The sequence below is a fragment of the Cryptotermes secundus genome, unplaced genomic scaffold, assembly GCF_002891405.2.
Source record: "Cryptotermes secundus unplaced genomic scaffold, Csec_1.0 scaffold1089, whole genome shotgun sequence".
NCBI lineage: Eukaryota > Metazoa > Arthropoda > Insecta > Blattodea > Kalotermitidae > Cryptotermes > Cryptotermes secundus.
In genome coordinates, this window is record NW_019731997.1 from 443,396 (window position 1) to 465,576 (window position 22,181).

General features: G+C 39.7%; 2 protein-coding genes across 3 annotated transcripts in view; one reads left to right on the forward strand and one right to left on the reverse strand.

The window, feature by feature from the left end:
• Window positions 1-12,675, forward strand: part of LOC111867502 (tRNA (guanine(10)-N2)-methyltransferase homolog) — a 21,843-nt gene extending 9,168 nt beyond the window's left edge. The window contains exons 6-12 of one of the 2 annotated variants that reach the window (XR_002843360.2): window positions 750-856; window positions 2,637-2,778; window positions 3,137-3,332; window positions 4,807-4,933; window positions 7,202-7,439; window positions 10,372-10,475; window positions 11,583-12,675. Coding sequence is in view for 1 of the 2 variants with exons in the window: in XM_023857445.2 (XP_023713213.1) it covers window positions 750-856; window positions 2,637-2,778; window positions 3,137-3,332; window positions 4,807-4,933; window positions 7,202-7,399 (770 nt within the window). In the remaining variant the exon portion in view is untranslated. The remainder of the gene's footprint in view (window positions 1-749; window positions 857-2,636; window positions 2,779-3,136; window positions 3,333-4,806; window positions 4,934-7,201; window positions 7,440-10,371; window positions 10,476-11,582) is intronic. The other variant, XM_023857445.2, reaches the window with a different exon arrangement.
• Window positions 12,531-22,176, reverse strand: LOC111867503 (ER membrane protein complex subunit 2). Its single transcript, XM_023857446.2, has 8 exons — window positions 22,046-22,176; window positions 21,432-21,545; window positions 21,138-21,288; window positions 20,000-20,143; window positions 17,966-18,122; window positions 16,734-16,829; window positions 15,360-15,457; window positions 12,531-13,946 (listed from the first exon to the last, which is right to left on the reverse strand). The coding sequence occupies exons 1-8, from the start codon at window positions 22,077-22,079 to the stop codon at window positions 13,862-13,864; spliced, it is 879 nt and encodes a 292-aa protein (XP_023713214.1). The 5' UTR covers window positions 22,080-22,176; the 3' UTR covers window positions 12,531-13,861.
• Between the last annotated feature and the right edge of the window lie 5 nt (window positions 22,177-22,181).

A 22,181-nucleotide genomic window follows, 5' to 3' on the forward strand; every position in this document is an offset into this window, starting at 1 on the left:
TTCAATTCAATTCAATAATAATAACAACAATAATAATAATAATAATAATAATAATAATTTATTCTTATATTCAAGTAGATCCAATTACAGAGCGAGAAACAAGTTGTCACACCACTGGATATAGAATGCATCAAAAATCAAAACAAATGTTCCAACCAATCACTGGAACAAATCAAAATAACATACTATAAAACATAGACAATGTGACTACAAGACTTAAATACTAGATGAAGACATACTAACCTTTTATCTTATAAAATTCATCCAGTTTATAAAAACAATGCATATGAATGGATATTATCAGTGAACAATACAATATCAAATAATGTATGTTACACCACTCACACGTCAAAAGAAAAACTATAAAAACATCTAACATGCATGAACAATAAATGGAATAAATAACTTCTCTCACAAGTGTACTAAAAATTATTATGGTAATAAATACATTCATAAATACAGTGGAACCTCGCTTAACAAGCACCTCTCATAACGAGTAATTTGGGAACAAATTATGCTCGTTAAGCGAGATTCCACTGTAAAGGCTGCTTCAGTTCTCTTTATGATGTTCTGATTTGTTTTCACATCAGTGTTAATGACTATATCATTTGTGGCAACTGAATTCCATTTCTTTAAAACTGTTTTGAACTAAGTCAGGTTTCTCCAAACTATAAGTCAACTTAAAATGTACAATTTGGCATATCCGAACATGTTATATGTTAATTATATTTTATTTTATTAATATGAAGGTTCACTGCTGGTTGCGGCTTCCCATTTTGGAGGCTATGTCCTGGGATCAGACATTGATTTCTTGATGTTACATGGCAAGACTCGCCCAACAAGAATACAGCCAAAGGTAAGGCTATCTTGTACAGCTGAGTTGGAATCAGGATCTTGGTTGAGGAGGTTCACAAGGGTTGCATCTTGGGCTGTGCAATAGCTCAGGTGGTTAGTCATTGGCTTCTTACCATTCAGGCCTGGGTTCAGTCCCAGTGTAGTACATGTGAGATTTGTGGCATATAAGGTGTCACTGCCGTAAAGCTTCCTGCTCATATTCAGGAGGTCTCCAGTTTGGATTTCAGCTGAGACACTGGCTCTGCTGGTTGACTTTTTTTTTGTGAACTTGCTCAGTCTTGCCAGGCAGATGCCAGGATAGTATCTCAGATTACACCATGAACACTTCTTTGTACATTCTTTCCAACTCATTATCCACTAATTATCATACTATAGATGTTATATAGCCAGGAGTGAAAATGATCTTTTGGTACTAGGTAGATGCTGCAGATCAGTATAAAAACCTGTGAGAATGGCCAGTGTATTGTACTGATAGCTGCCCACTAAGCATTGAGACCTCTGTTGAGTACATTGTTTGTCCACAGTGTTGTTTGAGCTGTTGGACTCTTTAAGAGCCTCTACCTTAGCTGGAGCCAAAACCCTACACACTGAGGCTGTCTCAGTATCCATTGGCTGTACCCATGCAGAGCTGAAGGTTACAGATGCATGCCCAGCCAATTTGGATATAGGGCTGCTGGCAGCAGAACATCCCAGAAACGTATGTCATTCCCTGACAGACATTAGGGTCACCATGACTGGTCCCAGCTGGATCTGCAACTGAGCTCCTAGCCAAGTCTTCACTGTCACCCGGAAGGGGCTTCTTCTTGATCAGCCTCTTCTGCTGGTCAGAGTGTTCACTCTCTTCAGGAGAAATTCAATTTTACTGTTGTGGGCCCCTTATGAAATCTTCTGGGAGATGGCTTCTTGCGCTTGGCAGCAGAGGCCAATAACTGAGCCCTGCAATGCCAAAGGCAGATCTTCTCTTGGAATGCTGACAGTGGGACGTCTACAGTCACCTGCTGTCATTCACAGACAGGGACAGTTGGACTCACAACCAAGCTGCTGTCAAGGCATCAGTTCCATAGAAAAGAGCCTCCTGTACTGGCTCCCGACTTTGATAGCCTATCCAGTTCTTGATAGTCAGGTTATTTATAGTCTTGCCCTTACTGGACCCTCATTGGAGCCCATGACAAATCTGACCAGTATATATTCTATAAATAAAATTATTACAGTGCAAGCGTGGAAAGTTGTTTCAACATGTGTCATTGATAGACAGCTGTGGCATCTTGAGGTTCTGGAAGTAGGTTTTTTTAATGAAAATTGCTTTGGAACTAAGTAAACAGTGTCTGTCTACATCTTCCACTATTTACAATCCTGTGTATAGTCACAGTACCAAGGAACTCAGTCTGACATGACTGCTACAGTAGGCCCATTTGAAACTCTAGTACCAAGGGGTTCATTCTCTCCCCAGTGGTCCCAGTTGAGGCTGCAGTACCAAGGGATCCATTCTCATGGAAGCGGCCTCAGTGGTCCCAGTTGAGGCTTCTGTACCAAGGGATTCATTCTCTCCCCAGTGGTCTTATTTGAAGCTGCAGTACCAAGGGATTCGTTCTGTCCCCAGTGGTCCCAGTTGAGGCTGCAGTACCAAGGGATTCATTCTCACCCCAGTGGTCCCAGTTGAGGCTGCAGAACTGAGGGACTCAGTCACGCCTGTCTCTTACATCCAGAAAACAGAGTTGAATCTTGTATTGCTCTGAGAATCTGTGTTTTGGTGACATATTGACACACTTCTTTTGTTGTAGAAAGAACGGGATAAGGATGAAAGTATATGCTCCAATATGCTGCAATATGGAAAAGGCAGCCAATACCTGGACGTCATTGTGGCGGATGCATCTTTGCCTCTCTGGCGCCCATCTTTCAAACTGGATTGCATCATTACAGACCGTAAGTATGGTTCACAAACAGATATAATTTATATAGAAGTTGGACAAATCATGTAAAGAGAGGCAGAACACTTGGCAGATGTAGAGACACGCTCTACACCTGAAGCTTGCACATCAGTTTCCTTAATGAATGAGGCTGAAGGGCAGTGTTCTGTGGAAATAATTACCAGAGGATGCTTAAGATGTTAGCTATCCATAAAAATCATCAGCAACTAACATCTGTGACAGAAATAAAGTACAAGCATGAAAATATAATCATTTAATCTTTGCTCTGAATAATTATTCCGTTATCACCTTGTTTGGCATTCTTAGTTCGACACACAGGATTATACCAAGGTGGTATGTTGGCTGTCTTTCAGCGCCATATGGAATCAGAGAAGCGACTGAACGCATAGGAACCACAAAGAATTACCAGATCAGTAACCATCATCTGGAGGGGCACATCCCCTCAAAAGTGGAGTATGGTCTGCATCAGATCTATCAAGATCTGTTCCAGTTCGCAGCTCAGCACCTCAAGATGGGGGGCAGACTTGTGTGTTGGATTCCTGTAGTTCGGTAAGAAAAGCAGCCACAAGATGTCTGTAAACAAGCAGTTCCAAAATCATGGTATTTCACCTACACTTTCCTAAGAGGATCAGGGTAAGCAGACCCCTGTCCAAAATTATATGCCTCCTCTGTGTGTGTGCCCCTCTTTCCTTTAAGATACCCAGTTGATCTGACCAGTCTCCATGCAGCTACGTTTTTGCCCGTCGTTTCACGTTTCAGTTTCTTACTGAAAGAGCACGTTTAGTATTTGCAGCTCTTATCTGTTGCAACAGACTGTGAAATATATCATGTATGTGTGTTCCTTGTATGAGGATCAGAACCAAAAACTACTAATTAGATGAAGTATGTAGTGCCTAACAAGTGGGAAAGCAGATTGGTGTGCCTGAAAGGCGCAGAGTGAAAGTGAAAGCGAAGAGGTGAAGTCAAATATAAAGAAGAATGGGTTTTTCTTGTGAAGGAAGCCAAGGTCCATAGAGAGCTGTAGAGCCGGGGAACAAAGTAACATGGTTAGCATTCTGTCTTCATGTATCAAAAGTTTTAAAATTGAATCTCAGTTAGATGATCAGCTGTCCTGAGATTCCAAGGCTGGTCATCCTGAGAAAGATCTATCATGGTTTCCCTTGAGTCCTTGGGTCACCTGATTGTGATGGCAGCTTGACCTTTTTGAAGCATGTAGTTCAAAATTCAGTTTCTACTAACAAAAAACACTGCATCTCCATTACAGAGCCCAGTTGATTAATGCTGCTTAGGGAAACAGATGGTACTTATTGCAGGAATCATATTAAATCCATAAATACATAATGTAGGAAAATGCTGAGTTTTTGAATCTTAATACAGGTGGTACATATGGTTACCACTATGTTTTAAGTGGCTAAAGATGGACTTTCTTCTACATCCTTCCCAAGTCATAATGTTTTAATCATCTTGTAATTCTAATGCATTTTGCTTGTAACATATGCAGTTAGGCCACACCATAGCTCAAGCGCTAGTTGCTGGCTTCCCACCATGGCGGCCTGGGTTTGATCCCGGGTATGGTCAAGTGGGATTTGTGGTGGACAAAGTGGCACTGGGGTGGGTTTTCTCTGAGTACTTCGGTTTCCCCTGCCAATCTTCATTCCACCAAATTCTCCATCATCTTATTCACCCGGGGCAGTCTACAATAGGTTAGTCAGCGGCCACCATGCCGAGAGGACTCAGTTGGACTCCACCCCCCACTAAGCGAATTAAAAAAAAACATGCAGTTGAAAAAGCATAATTTATTAATCTAGGAAATAAACAACCAGGAGTTCTGTCACATTGTATGTTTGATTTTGGGATTTTTAATGCTGCTATCAAATGGTGAGGGGCATGATGGTATCAGTTGGTTGAGGATTCAAAACAGACAGGCTGGAAGGGTAGTGACCTAATTAAGACATAATCTGAGTGCAGTTTATGTGTAGGGATTGAGGAAAACTATGATGACCTGTGCTGTGTTTCTTTTCAGACGTGACTACAGTGAAGACAGGCTGCCTATGCATCCATGTTTTCAGCTTGTGGCAAACTGTGAACAAGTTCTCACAAAGTTCACCAGTCGACGTCTCCTTACTCTGGAGAAACTTCACGAACCACAGGTAGAGTGCAGCATAAGTGAAAATAGCAGATAAGGTTTCAAATTTCTTACTTCTCACTTCATGCATGTGTTTAACCATTTCATTGTTACAGTCAGTTTTGATGAGTCATGACACAGCTGGTTGTCAAAAATCACATACAAATTTCTGACAGCTGTTCTCTGGTATGTATGTGAGAGGTAATGACAGGAGTAAGTAGCATGTTATAACTCCAGAACTAGTCATAACTCCTTCACTTTCCTGCCATCAGAATCAAAATTACTGTCTTCAGAGTCAGAAAAAGATTCACCTATAATATCTTCAGTATTCACATGTAGTAAGACTGTTAAGTATATTTGAAAGGAGGATCTTGAGATACGAGGTGTGTTCAGGAAATAACGGGAATTTTAAAATTTCGCGGGTTTGGAGAGTCCAATTGTCAAAATTTTTTTTTTATTATGTTGGTATACATGCCCCTGAAGTACAATAAAATTTTCAGCTGTATTCATTGCTTACTTTGTCTGTGGCAGCCGCTAAGGTTAGACGTGTTTTTATGAGCTTGGCGATTTTCGTTTGTTAAAAGAAATGGATCAAAGAATTTGTATCAAATTTTGCGTAAAAAATGAAATAAAGTGTTACAAAGTGTGTGAAATGTTAACAAAGGCCTATGGTGAGTCTGTTATGAGTAAAACAAGAGTTTACGAGTGGTANTGTGCCATTGATGATGATGATGATGATGATTCACATGTAATAGAAATTTACTAGTCATTGTCATGTCTGTCAACAGCTGATTTTTTTTTTCTTGCCGCTACAACCCCAGTGGGCCTAGGCCTACCTCCATGAACTTCTCCGTTCATTTCAGTTTTTCTAGATCTTAGACATACAGTAGGACTTCTTGGGCGGATGATCAGCTTGTCGCAAAGCCTTTACCTGTACACAAACACAGAAAAATGCACACAAACATCCATGCCCTGAGTGGGATTCGAACCCATGATCCCGGCTTCCGAGCGAGCAAAGACAGTGCATGCCTTAGACCGCTCGGCTACCATGACTGGCCAACAGCTGATTTACAATCAACAAATTTCCAAAATCATTTACTAAATTAAAAATGGATATATGCAACAATACATGCATACACACGCGCACATGGACCTTCATCTTAAAGGATATGGAAGCATATTTCAAGTAACTGAAGTATTATTCATGATATGAAAGCACAAAACAGGAGAGTCATCTCTGTGCAATGCTCAGCACACCACAGTGGTAGATGGCAGCATTAATGTATGGCATTTCTTGCCAATTGGGTAAACTGCTGGTTCAAATTTTTCATCAGACAGTAATTTTGTTTCAAGAATACTGCAATATGCAAACTAGAATTGTTGTATTTTCCATTAATTTAACTATATTGCATAACAGAGGCACAGGAAATTTATGTTTCAACCAGCACAAATTTCTTTGCCATAATCTGTGCCAAGATGCAGAGCAGTGATGAGGAGAAAACTTCCTCCAAATTTGCAGGTTTCATATTAACCTATAGAACTGTCAGGGGTCAAAAATGTTTTTGAAATTGGTAGCCAGGCAAATATATTGGTCACCTGAGGTGGACCAGTGTGGTCTGTGCTTCCACTCAGCATACAAGATGGTCTTCCTGTTCTTATACTGTGTGTCCTGAATGTACATAGGCTGTGCATAGGATAATGGAGGAGAAATTTAATTTATTCCCAGAATAAAACATTTCTTGAGTAGGCAGCCTTATGTACGAAAAGTGTTGTGTGTTTGAGTGAGACCTCTGGTATGATAGTTTTGGTTCCTACCAAGTACTGAGTATAGAATCTAGTAAATTTCTGATGGTTCTGTGATTATCTGTGCTACTATCTGATGATGCAACCTCACACATGATTGGACACATTTTAGAACATACATTAATTATTATTTTGTACTGATTATTTTTTCGGCCGCACTATGGCCCTGGGGTTCACTCAGCCTCTAACAGAAATGAGTACCAGGAATTAAATAAATAATTTTCCTGGGGAGTAAAGCGCCGGCCGGCGCATAGGGCTGACAACCTTACCGCCATCTTTGAGCCGATTGTCTAGATAGTGTGGGACCCTCAACATCTCACAACCCTATGGGCCTCCACAGCCTGTTACAGGGATAGCTTTACTTTTTACTTTTACTTTTACTGATTATTTCTTTGGATGTGGTTTGCCATTTCTTCTATGCCAGGAGTGTCTTGAGTGAGATCACTAGAACTGCATAAGTCAATGCTTCTATGTGTGTCCTCATTTATAGGAGAAATATACTGGTTCAGATGTGAACAGTCTGATGGGAGATTTCCGTGCCAAGTTTTTCCAATATGGAGAAGAGCAGCGGAAGAAAAGGAAACTTCGCAAAATGTTGGCAACACAAGCTTACAGGCAGAGGGAGGAGAAGGAAGCAAATTGTAGAGCTCAACTTGAGGACAGAGACAGCAGTAGTTCAGAAAGATGACAGTAGATGTCTCAGGTTTAGGCCCAACTTCCTCTTTCATGTGAGCACTGTATTTATTTTGTTTTTTGTAGCTGTAAGAAATAAAGTCTTCAAGGTTTATTGTTGCTGTTGGTGAACACAGGCTGAGGCCTGAGGAAGTAACAGGAATGTGGAGAAAATTGCAAGATGGCTGCATTCTTCACCAAGTACTATTAGGGTGATTAAATCAAGGAGGATGGAATGGGAAGGACATGTAACATGCATGGAAGTGAAGAGCAGTGCACACAGAGGGTTTGGTAGGAACACTTGAAGGGGATGGATGACTAGGAAGAACTAGTCATAGATGTGAGGATATTGTTAAAAGGATCTTAAAAAATAGTATGGGAGGTTGAGGGTGTGGACTGGATTAATCTGGCTCAGAATAGGGACCAGTGGTGGGTTCTTGTGAGCATAGTAATGAACCTTCGGCTTCTATGAAAGGTGGGGAATTTCCTGACTAGCTAAGCAACTATTAGCTTCTCAAGAAGGACTCAGATCCATGGGTGCAGTTAGTAGAAAGTATGTGACAAAGGTATGTTATTAAACTGGTGCATATGTTGGGTCATTCTCGCTCTCTCTTTTTTTTTTTTGGTGTGACAAGAGAAACACTTCAGAAGCATTGTTTTGTTTCAGTCTGTGGAGACATTGGCTCCATCTGATGGACCCAGCAGAGTGGGTCTCCCATGTTTACTTGATGACAGTAGGGGCATGCGGTAGTGTACTTGGTTGAGGCACTGTGCTGCCAAGCCGGAAGGTTGCTGGTTTGAGTCCCAGTGAGGTGGATTTTTTCAATTTACCTGAACCTTCCAGCTGCACTGTGGCCCCAGGGTCGACTCAGCCTCTAACAGAAATGAGTACCAGGAATCTTGCAGGGTGTTAAATGGTGGCTGACACATAAGGCTGACAATCTTACTGCCATCTGTGAGCAGACAATCTAGAGAAAATGTGGGAGTCTCAACGGCTCACAACCCTATGGGCCTTCACAGCCTGTTACAGGGATAGCTTTACTTCTTACTTGATGACAGTAGCAGAGCCAGGTTCCAAACTTGTTTCTTGCACCAAAATTAGATGATGGAGAACATCCAGTGTGTGACTGAATCAGTTTATAGCAAATTAGTTGAGAGATCTGAATGACCCACTTTAGGTTCAAAGGCATATAATTACAGATGTATGGATTTTCAAACTACATGTCAAAACTTTGCATGAGATGTGGTTCCAAACTTTAAACTTAATACATATTTTATCCACTAAACCTGAAAATATCTCTGAATTTGACCTCAGTAGTGTAAAAAATTGTATTTTAGATAGGATTAATCAGTTCTTAAATCTGGCTTCTAGTTGACTATATATGAACTTACTTCAGTTGGATCTGAAAATTTTGATTGAAATAATCTCTGCAGGTTACGTGGTAGTCACGGCTCACCAGTACTTTTGTGAAGGGTGAAACAAGCCTCTGCTTGGGTTCTTGTTTAGCTTAATGTTGACCTTGAAAATGGAGGTAATACATTCTTCCAAAATGTCAGGAAACTTTTACCAGACTACATGGCGTAACACCCTAGAAGACATTACACTTCAGTATTAGTATTTATAAAATGTAATGTTATATTTTAGCGTCCTGTTATAAAATGTAGTGCTCAGCCAGCTGGACTGGTGTGCATGTACTGTCGCAGTGATGTAATGCACAGCAAATAAAGGTTTAATTAAAGATATTTGTTCCTCTTTAGCATATTGTGTACTGTTTAGGTGGAAATATACACTTAGCCCTTTACACTATAGCAATGGCTGTACACATCACTTGCTTTAAAATGAAGATCTCTTCATTCTGCCTGCACAATATATTTATGTGTCTTGTATGATTCTCACGGTAAACAGCGATTGTTTCTCTAAACAACTGAATGTTGGTCTTTGAGGTGTAGATGCAGTGTTTCCTCTGGGACAGGAACTGAATTCTTTATATGTACATTGTGTGACTTCAGGTCATACCTTCAGAAGGTGATTTCTGAGGTCATTCTGAGTGAAGTATGTTACATCAACATGGGTCCTGTTCTTAACATTTTTGGAGCTATGAGTGTGTGCACAGCAGACATGAAATGTTTATGTAAGCCAATACCCGAGCTAGCGGTATAGTCAGGTTTGCCACAGCATTCACTGGATCTTGGACCCATAGACTAGCATGTATGGGTTCACACGAAGAATGTGGACTATGAATGCAAAGTGGACACAACAGATGAACTGTCCATGGTTTATGCTAACCGTCTTACAGTGTATACACTTTTTCACCTTATTCTTCACTTCCACACTACATGTTTCAGCACTAATGTGCCATCCTCAGGTGTCTTTATGCACGTTAAACTATTGTACTGCATGCCATGATGTCTTCATTCTAAAATGATTAAAATCTATATTCATCATATATGTTGATGAATTCTAAATAATAAAACTTCAGGATTCATCCTATGTCACACTCAAACACGCGAATTATGCCAATCCTCTTTTATGTGAGCATTCTTCCTACATACATTTGTGTATCATGTTCTGTGTTGTTTTGCTCCTTTTACTGTATGCGTTGTACTCATGGACATGAATCAGTGTAACAGGATGCTAAAATATAACACAGATGAACTACTTAACCAGATTTATGATGCAGCATGACATATTAATGATGTTGCAATTCTCTGTAAGGTTACATCTTCCCTAATGAAATTAAGAAGGCCATGCATCAGACCTGATGGCAAACATATTGCACACTTACACTGAGCTACCTAACTAAAGTGTTATCATTCTGTTTTTTCTCATGAACATTTCATTTCCTCATTATCATACTGCTTCAAGTGAAGCTACATTTCAGACATCTGTGAACCATGTTGATATAACTTTTTTTTCACTCAAAATGACCACAAGAATCGCTTCCTGAAGTTACAATGATGCCACAGGACACTCTGTTTATTATTTAGATAAACTTCGGACTTCGGAGGAAAGTTTGCTAACACAGATCAGTAACTGTATTTTCATGGAATAAGGAGCGAGATGTGTGTACAGGCAGCATGGAAGGATTCAGGTAAGCTGTAAGAAAGTAACCATGTTGAATGACATTTATATTGAACAAATTCATACATTTACACAGTTTCTGCAATGTTTATACCATTCACCAGTATTTTGAACTGAACCATGATGGCACATCGTTGCAGTTGGAAATAAATTAATTAAATATAATATAACCTGAATAACTCAACAACAAAATAAACATAACCATATCTTTAAATATGAATAATTTGAACATAGAAATTCATTTTATATTTTGTCTTTTATAATCTTGAAAAAATAGTTACAGTAATAGTTATTGCTAACACATGATGCAAGACTAATGTACTACCTTCTGTATACATATGAATGTTAAATAGGCCACATCCTGGTCCATTCAATATTGGATTTTGTTGAAAAGGTCTGGGACAAATTACACCAAACTTTCCCATAGAATTTAGCAGAATTCAAATAATCTTTCATTGCTGGTACAGCATGGCCAAGAACTCATGGCTGATATGCATAAATATATTCTGGTACTTGAAAATGGAAAATGAACTTCTCTATAATGTTCTGTATGAGCAGGTCATGTAGCATGAATGGGGGAGACAAGGAATGCATATAGGATATTGGTGGGAAAGCCAGAAGGAAAGAGACCACAGGGAAGACCAAGGTGTAGGTGGGTAGACAATATTAGAATGGATCTTAGAGAGAGAGAGAGGAAGGGATGGTATGGATTGGATAGATCTGGCTCAGGATAGGGACCAGTGGAGGGCTCTTGTAATGAACCTTCGGGTTCATGAGTAGCTGCAGAATTGGCGGCTCCTCCAGAAGGGTTCAGCTCCATGAGTAAATAAGTAAGTAAAGTAACACGACTCGCCAGACTTGTACAGGCATACAACCATATTTTAAATAGAACTCAAGATTCCCCTTAGAGCAGATTGCAACTCATGGTAGGTGGTTTGTGACCCGAAGTTTGAGAAACCATATATTGCTATTTTTTCTTACTTCATTCTTTCTGAATACATCACTAAGTGGTAGCCCATAGGATCTCGTGTAACATTGTTTTCAGAAGAGATATTAAAGGAGCACACGGAGGGACACTGCAGTCTAGTATCTTCACGCTTTCCTTCCTCATTTACAGAAACTTTCATGGAGGCACAAGCCACAAGTTCTTGGACAGTATACACAAAGATGCTGTACAGAGAAACATAACTGATGCCCAAAATCATACGCCTATTTCTCAGCTGGCTTCCTGTCAGAATTCTTGTGAAGCCTGTTTAGCTACCATGGTAATACGAGGAATTGCATCTCCACCCAGACAAGCTGTCTGCTACTTCCAGCAGCTTCCTCACCACAGCTTTCGTTGTACCAGTAGAGTTAGGTGATTTGGGACTAAAATCACCCTTTCAGGCATGCAACACATCTCTGCATCTCAGACAGGTATGTGTCTCACTTAACCATGGAATGGATTATTGATTAATTCAGAAAATTCCTGTACGATACATGGAGAGTACTATTATTCTGGGATGTGATACCCTTGTATTAACTTTCTTTTAGTCATTTTATGACAGTATCAGTACTGAGACTATAGCACTAAATGGTAATATGACAGATGAATTAGAAAGTAGTTGGAAGGAAGTGGTTGTGGTGAAATTGAGGTACTATCCTGGAATTTGCCTGGAAAACCATGAAAACCTCAATCATGATAGTTTATATCCCAGTCAAGATTCAAACTGAGCACCTCCTGAACATGAGTCTAAAGCAGTGGTTCTCAACTTTTGTCAGACCGCAGCCCAGTAAATTCTGTTTTCTATAAGATGAGGGCCCAGTAGAATTGATGTCAGGGCCTGGCAGTTGAGAAACACTGGTCTAAAGTGTTACATCTATGCCAATCTGCTCAGTAATGTTTAGTCTAGTAGATATTTACTGACATCAGGAGGAGTGTTCTGTCTCCATCGTCAGACATGAAGAGTACGCTGAGCGTGGAAAAAGGGGGCACAGATACTGTATTACTTTGAATATAAGACGCACATTTTTGCATTTATCGTGTTGAAAAATTGAGGTGCACCTTAAATTTGAGGAATATGCACCTTTCTGTTTTTTTTTTCTTACAATCCACATTCAAAAACTGGATGTCTTAAAGTTGAGGGCTTCTTATATTCAAAATAATATGGTATGTGCCAGAACATATGATGAAAACAAAAATCAATGCGTGCGCACAAAAAAAAAAAAAACAAAGCAACCTTAATGGAAATATAAATGAACCAATAGAAGAAGAGTGAAGGGGACAGTGGCACTTATATGGCCAGTTCAGGACAGTCCTCAGAAACATCAATAAACAATCAGATTATGTGGCATCATATCCCAGAAGACAGCTGCATTCACAGTCATTGCTGTGAGAACCTCAAATTTTATATGACATTGTACAGTCTGGTACCAGCTTTTCATAGGAATGTGCTGGATTCATCTTCTTACCTTCTACTCTGAAGATGAAGGCAGCAGGTTCCACTGAAAGAGTGTTACCTGAATACTCATATATCGTATAGAAGAAGGCTGTGAACTTTGATATTCACTACCATTAGAACATTAAATCTCATATGATTTTTAGTCAATGCAGATCATTCATTATCAATATCCTTCTTCCAAGTTGGCTATTACAGGACTTCATCTCCACATATCAGAATATTTAAAACATTATTAGTCTTAAGAATTCATTCTTTAAATTATGATTCTTCAATTAATCGACTGGTTAAAATTCTTTACTTTGTAACTCCAGAATACAAAATGTAGTTTCAAACATTTTATATATTTATTTTCACTGTATGTATATTTATGAATGTAATTTATAAGTTTTTAATTTTTAAAACCATCACTTGTCCTTGAAACTCTGTTGATTAATCTATGTGATGCACCCTTATCTAAGTTCTGAGTATGAGATTTTAAATGACGACATAACAGAAAGTTCATATACCTCAGCACCATAATGGGAAATTGTTTACCAACTGAAGAATGTTTACGCTTTAAAATATGGACAAGTGAAACATATTTTTTTGGCAATTCAACAAACAGTTACTGTGGGAAATTCAGACACCTGACTGAAAATTATAACATTTCATATCTCATTATTAGAGTCTACTTTATACATTGTGTTACTGCAGTGTTTCTGTGATCTAAATAAAAAGGATTTTGACTCACAGTCCAAGCTGTGCTTTGATATATTTGTAACTTGCTATCCAATTGAGAGGTTGTAAGCTGAGCCTCACAATGTTACAAAAATTTAGCTGAATATTTTCAACTTAAGGATGTTTAAATGCTGAAGGTATATTCACAGAGACTTTTGCCGTATTATGCATGCGGCACTCCTGTATACAATTTTGGAGCTCACTGAGCATGTTTACATTGGTTTCATCATTAGGCAGGCTAAGCAATTGGTGAAATCTGCAATGAGTTCATCAGACCCTCCAGTGCTGCCACCTCATTTGATTTCCCACACTGCTCTTCGTATCTGTCAACAAAAAATAATACAGTTTCAACAAGTGGACAGAAAGCTTTCATGGTCTGTGTCTTGAAGATGCTAAGCGTGTGATTTCCGTTGCCCCTCATAATCCTACGGAACTCATGCCTCTGATATACATACTGACGACAAAGTTTTAACTCTCCTAAATAAGCTGATTTGGTTCTTACAATGGTCACTATGAACAGTACTATCTTCTTGGAGGCTATGTGTAGTCTGATAGACTCCAGTGACATTTCAGAGGAATGAACTGTTTCCATCTTCAGGGTCTAAGAGTAAGTCAAGTAATCAGTAAGAAGCAGCTAGCAGAATGAACCATGTACAGAAAACCTCTGAAATATTGGTACATGCCTACCAGACTGCATGGTATTACATCCTAGAATACAATGCCCTTCTCTGAATCATACTGCATTCTTTTGGGTTAAGACAAAGTATAGTCAACATATAGCCTCCACCTTCAGCATAGAGGTACCTGAAGATGGAAGAACTATGTTACTCCAAAATGATGGTAACCATCTACCAGACTGCCTGCTCAGGAATATGCAATACAGATCTTCACTGCTATGAAAACCTCAAATTCTGTGAATTATTCAGGACACTTACCAGTCCCTGAGGATATGCAGAGACTGTTCTTGTTAGTGACAGTCAAGCAAATGCTTCCTAATCCACTGTCGACTAATGTTTCCAAGAATTAGTTGCTGCTTGTTTCTGATACATTTTGAAAGTCATAATTATATTGTGCTAATATTTCATTTTGTCAGCTCTGTACTCTTCTGTGGTCTTTCTTTAACCAATGAATGCATTTTTCACCACAGATCCAAAAATAAGGTAACACTGCAGCAGCAGCACAGATGTCATGCCATCTAAATGTCGCTGCAAGGGCACACAGAGTGCTATTTGAAGAAGTCTTAAATAGGAGGGTTAATCCTTGTCATATCATGCCCACCAACCTTACACATGCAAGAACCTGCATATCCAGTGACACCAAGTCTGACATGGTAAACAGACTGGTTCTGGCTGAAACATCTCATAATTTTACAGACAATAAAATGAGGTAAAAAGCAGATTTATGTTCATGAAAATGAGAGGTTAAGGTAAAGTCGTCCCTGAACTTAATTAATTAAGCACCACACCATGGAGATGTACAGTTCACCATTCTTAACTCTGGCACTAGATGGAGGTGTGGTCAGATTCACACCCCTGGGTAAACAGCCCCCAATACCCATGGGAGAGGAGAATGGGTGGGTTCTGGAGTAAATTTGGACTTCAGAGAGAACAGAAATATCTCTTGTCCCTTATGACAACTGAATCCTGACTCCTCGGTCATTCAGCCCATAGCCTAGTTTCTATACAAACAGAGCTATCTTGATTCATGACAATGAAAGGTACTGCTGTGATACTTGCCTGTTATTAATTTCCTTCAGGGCCCATTTTGCTAGTTTATTATTTTCTTTTTTCTTGACTGATGTGCACTTAGCAGAAATGGCAATGTTGGTAGCAGACTGAAACACAAAACACAAAAGAGTTTCAGAATGACTGCCCATTATTTTGGTGACCTACAGACATTAAGTTACTGTCAGAATTGAATCAAACATTATTTGGTTTAAATCAATCCATATTCCTCTTGAATGTCTTCTACTGAAGTTAAATCTCAGATATTAACCCGGCACTGATGAGGTGCGAAAATGTAACAAAAGTGGTAAGGTGGGGTTATACAGACCCCAGACATTCCGTTGACTACAGCAACCCCACCTTTGGTTTGGTTGTAAAACAATGATTTTGGGCTTAAATGTTTTCTCATCTACATTATCATCATGATGTAATGTGGAAATCATGATATTTTGGGGCACAAATGAAGCTATGGTGATACTGGGTTGAAAACCAAAAATGGTAGTCATTAGGCTTCTTTGCTTGGTTTTGATGAACTCAGGTGGCAGTTCTCTCTTAATTAGTCTTGATTGTTCCCACCATAGTTAGCATACTATCTTCTAACAAGGATTTAGCCAATGGGTAACTTGTGAACCGATTATCTAAAGTCACATTGCGACCTGATCCAGATATAGGTGCAATCATGCTTGTAACAACTTCAGAAGGTGTGTTTGAAACTTTGTATGGGCCTTCAGCTTGTGCACCAACACAAACTTCCAATTTAGAAGTATAAAAGGACTTGGCATCAACCAAAACAAATACTTTCAGGCCATACTTTGCCGGTTTCTTTCGAATGTACTTCCGGAAACTGCATCGTCCACAAAACGCTTCTAACTTTTCATCAATCGTTACATTTTCTCCTAAAGAATAAACAGACTCACATACTTCATTGAACTTATCAAAAATTTCTCTAATTGGAGCCAATTTGTCATAATATCTCCGTTCAGTTCTAGTACTTCGGTCATCAAATTGTAGACATGTAAGAAGAAAACGGAAACGAAAAAGTGACATTGTGTTTCTAAATAATTCAACACTGGTACAATCCATAGCCCAGAGATCATCCAGATTCTGGTGACTAGACTTATAAAAACCAGCTAAATATAAAAGTCCAAACACAGACTTTATTTCAATCATATCAGTTTTTTGAACACTGTTATTCTTAGCATAATTTAAGAGATATAGACAGTAGGATAATATTAAAACTGATGTAAGGTATATAAATGGTGAAGACAAGAAGTGCATATAACAGCATGACATTTCTTGAAGAATCAGTGTTGAGAACTTAGTTTCTATGAGTAATTCCTGTGTGTGAGTTTAGACCTCAGCCATACAAAAAACAGTAGCTCTCACCAGAAAAAGGCCATAGAGGGCTCGAATATTGTTGGGGCTAAGCTTCAGAGCCAGGCAATAGTGAGCTCGTGCCAATTCCATATTTTCAAAGCCTCCCTGTTTAAACAAACAAACCATAAAGTGTTTAGCAAGGCAGCAACATTGAATGTATACTTCCATTTGCAGTCTGTGCCATGTTACATCCATTCAAAACACACAACTTTCTTAACAGCGCAGGATGAAAATGAAGACAGTAAGTTGGCATGACTGTAACACTCTAACTTTGTATTTGAGAAGTACCCACTTCAAACTTGGCAACCCTGACTAGTTATTTTCATAGTTTTCTTCAATCTGTAAAGCCAAATTTTTGGACTATAATTTAAAACAGCCATAATCAACTCCTTCCTAACCTACCGCCATTCAGCATCAATTTTTTGTTTCATCTGACACTGCACTTAACCTCCTCCACTTGGTATAATCAAATAAATTAAGAATCTACCCTTAGAATTGTTTCATTTTGGTCCGTTACACAACACACAACGCGTAAGAAACATCCGACCATAAGCCTACACAACCTCAAGTTGACGCTTCCCATCATCGGGACGAATCAACAAGAAGGAGCCCAACATTTTACTTTAAATGTTTTAAACTTTTAAATATTTTAACATTGACGGCTCAATTTGAGGGCAATTTTCAGATGGAATGCAAGAGTTGTACGTGCATTCAATGCTACCAGAAAGTGTTGTGCTTTTACACTTCGACATCTGTAACAGCGTCTACGCAGTTTACATACTGTGTACGTTAAGCAGCGCCAGTGTTTTCATGTGTTTGTAATACGTGCCTCTGATGATGGTTTCTCTTGAACCGAAACATGTAAGGCAAGTGAGATAAATAAGTGACCTAAAAACATTGTTACACTCGACGGATTTTTCATTGACAGTTACCCTTAGAATCTTCTATGCTGAAGATGAAGCCAGTGTGTTCCTCACCTGCCCACCTGGCTATGCTGTATCATCACCCAGAAGACCACAATATGTGTCTCTGCTGCTGTCATAACATCAAATCTTATAATCAAACATACTAGCAGAATTCTTGGCTTGTAAAGATATGCTTCTCTTTCCAATTAATAACACACAAATTTTCTCTGAGAGCGACAAGCATTAACATCGCTTTTTATGCATGCATTTGTTCAAGTTCTGTTGGTTTCCTGTGACGTACAATCTGTATTATTACATGAGCTTAGAATCTGTTACCTGTGTATAGCGGATCTCAGCATATCGCTGGTGAATTAGGTGACTATGTGGATTGTGCAAGATGAGCTCCTCCATGCAGAAAGCCGCCCGAGCAAAGTCTTGTTCAAGGAGGTACAGCTCACACAGTTCCTGCCATGCCTCCTGATCACTCATAAACCTGGAACAAATATGCCTTTGCTATAAATGCAAGAGCTTCAGCCAAATGCTGACTCAAAGACAAATCCACAGGTAATACTGAATGGACGTTAAAACATATAGTGTGTGCCTGTGTGGGTTGGATTCATCTGGCTCAGGATATGATCCTGTGGAGAGCACTTGTGAAGATAGGCTTGGCCTTCCAAGCACTCTAATTTATGGAGTCCAATTCACTTAGTGGGGGGTGGAGTCCAACTGGGTCCACTCGGCACAGCAGCCACTGATTGGCCTATTGTAGCCTACCCCGGGTGATTATGATGATGGAGAATTTGGTGGAATGAAGATTGGCGGGGCAAACCGAAGTACTCGGAGAAAAGCCGCCCCAGCGCCACTTTGTCCACCACAAATCCCACTTGACCAGATCCAGGATTGAACCTGGGCCACTATGGTGGGAAGCCAGCAACTAACCGCTTGAGCTATGGTGCAGCCTTTCATGGAGTCTAACTGCACCTAGGTGCTACACATTGTGAAAATAAACAAATCCAGTCTTGGTATCCACTTTAGTTATGATTAACATAAATTTAGTTATGATTAACATAAATTGAAAATATCTCAGATTCATGGATATTTCTGTTTCAGCAATGTCTTTTATCTCTAAACTACTTCTGTCCCCTCTGCATGTCGTCATGCCTTAGGAACTTAAGTTAGTTGTAGGAGTGGGGTGGGACTGGGTCTCTTAGTACTGTGGTCTATTGTACTAGTCTCTTATGATGGATGAGTATGAAGTATTGGTGGAATGATAACTGGCACAGGAAATTTCGCATAGTGGGGGGTGGAGTCCAGTTGGGTCCACTCGGCACAACGGCCACTGATTTGCCTATTGTACCTGCCTCATGTGATTATGATGATGGAGAATTTGGTGGAATGAAGATTGACAGGGGAAACCGAAGTACTCAGAGAAAACCTACCCCAGCACCACTTTGTCCACCACAAATCCCACTTCACCAGACCCGAGTTTGAACCTGGGCCACTGCGGTGGGAAGCCAGGGACTAACCGCTTGAGCTATGGCGTGGTCCTGGCACAGGAAAACCAACTGCTTGCCCTAAAGCTACTACTACTATGGGACTACTATGGGATGGGGAGGCTAACTGCTGAAGCTATTGCACTGAGGAGGCTGCCTCAAACAGTAAGGCTTTGGGCTTTGGGAGGTGCCTGACTCGAATCACAAACAGGACATCAACTACCCTAACCAGTGTTTTTGTGGCTTTCCTTCCAGGTAAACGCACCTGAAATTTGGATATGAGTGCTTTCTTCCACATTCTAATTCATTACTGACTGCCATCCAGGTTTCTGATTCCATATAGTCTCAGCAACTGACTTACTTACTTACTTACTTACTGGAGGTGAGCCCTTTTTGAGGAGAAGCCAAATCTGCAGCTACTCAAGAATTTCCCAGCATTTTATGTAACCCAAAGGTTCATTACCATGTTCACAAGAGCCCTCCTCTGGTCCCTATCCTGAGCCACATAAATCCAATCCATCCCATCCTATATCTCTAAGATCCATTTTAATATTGTCCACCCACCTACACCTTGGTCTTCCCAGTGGTCTCCTTCCTTCTGGCTTTCCCACCAATATCCTATATGCATTCATCTCCCATTTGTGCTACATGCCCTGCCCACCCCATCCTCCTTGACCTCAGCTCCTGACTGCATCATTAAATAAACTACAAACAAGCAGCTATGGCACAGCTTTACATATGTTACATTTAACTTCATAATATTAATCATAAACCACAAAATACTTCATAACTCTCAGAGCCTAAGAAACAGAGATTCAGATGTTAGAATGGCACATGCCAAATTCTTTAATCAAACAAAACAATAACAAACACTTACTTTTTAAGGTACTCAGTGAGCTCCTTAATAGCATCAGGTATTTTACCCCTTGCCCTGAGAATGGCAATGCGGCGTTTGCGAGGGGCAGCATTTGTCTCGTCCTGCTTGATGATGGAGTCCAGTATATCTAGGGCTTCATCGTACCTAAACCAAAAGACATGCAGAACTAATGTTTGGAAGGTTCATCACTGACTTGAGTACATGACACTGAATCATCAAATAAGCTACAAATGAACCAACTATATAATTATGCATGAAGCAAGCAGCTTCTAAAGTTGTGGTACTCATGGAACTAAGTCTGTTGAGACAGGAAAAAGAAATAAGGCTTTGCATTTGAGCACATTTGTATGGTAGAGTGACTGACCGGCCGCATGAAGCATTGGGCTGCTCTCCCACTGGTGCAGCTGACTGCAGGAAGAAGGTAGTATGCAACATGCGATTCTTTTGTTTGCAACTGTCCTGGTACTTCTTATAAGATTTCTCCCACCAGTGGGGCTGAAACTTCAGTTTCAGCAACCTTCGTAACCACAACTCAGTGTGATCAGACAGGCTGATTTCTTACCAAATTCAATTGTATAGTCACGTAACAATAGTGAGGTTACTGTGCTGCGAGGTTATTTTTTCTTAATTATTCAATTGGCTGTTTCAATGTGCGAACATCAAGTGTGACTCGTTACAGATGGCTTGCTGCAAACAGTTTCATGCATTTGATCCACCAGTCAAAAAGCAGGGTACAGTGTGAGTTTTACTGTCTTCTGGGATATGAGGCCATGTCGTTTAATAGATTGTACTAATGTTTCAGAGAAACCTATTACCTCCATCTTCAGGACAGTACCTTGAAAATGGAAGCAGCAGATTCCTCCAAAATGTTGGTAACAATCTACCAGTCCACATGATGTCACATTCCAAAGGGCAGTAATCTTCATAGTCACCGTTGTGAGAACCTCAAACCTTGCAAAATTCTGAATCTCATTATTTATCAGCTTGTTAATGAAGCTATCAGCAATTCAGACTATATAGCATTGAGCAATAGGATGCATAGTGAATAATGAATATCAAAGAATATGGAAGGAAGCTGTTATGGCCTAATGTAAGGTGCTACTGAGGCATATGCCTCAAGTTTCATCATGAGGTGTACCTTTCCAGTGCTTCTAACTTGAGGGCCTTCAACTTCCTAATGCGCAGACTGGTGGGGAACTCAGCCAAAAGAGCTTTGAGACACGCATCAGCCACTTCAAGCCTGTTGCAATCCAGGGCAGCCACACACACTTGCTCCAGTACTAAGAGCCCTGAATACATCATTAGAAATTAGTGCAATAAATGACTAGCACCCATATGGACAGTGTGTGCTCAAAATGGAACACTCAAGACACCCATAATCTATTAAATCTGTAGAGCCTACATGTCAAGTTCACATTGAAATGTCGCTTACTTTCATCACCAAATTTGTGCATCTTCTTCTGTAGTGTTCTCTCCCATAGGTCAACAACTTCTACGCTCTTACGTACATTTTCTTCTCTCCACAATCTAAATAAATCTCGTACCTCTAGAAAGCAAATACACATAACACATCTAGGCCAATGAACATGAAAATAATGACATTCTTCAAATATTGCATTGTAACTGATAATTACTGCATTGTCATAGTTTAAATTTGGCAGCTGAAACACGCCTGACAGAGGTATGGGAATAGGTTACAGTTAATTTGTGTCTAAATACTGCTATTACGTGACGGTATCAGCTGGTGAAAATTTCCTTCCTGCTAGCCTTATTTTGCTAGATTGATGTGTATAGAATAGCATTAAAAATGGCAGAACAAATAGTAACAACCACCATTATTTTCCATGTTAAATGAGGAAATGCTTAAATGACTAAAAGAATTCGTGCACAGTTACCATAAGTTGCTATAGGAAATCCTAATCTAACCTAAAAAAGTTACGTTTGACATTATATAATCACCATACAAGTATCAACTTTAACACAAGTCTTCTGTGCTTATAGAATTGAAGGTATTAATAAATTCTTATATATAACGACCTTACTCACCCGACCAACTCATACTGTTAGAATACACGTCCATTTTTCGTGTACCTTTACAGGTTCGTACACTGACATAGATCGTCTTTTCGTTTACAGTAGGCTCCTGCAAACAATTACGCTATGTACAAGTGCAGGGCTTAAA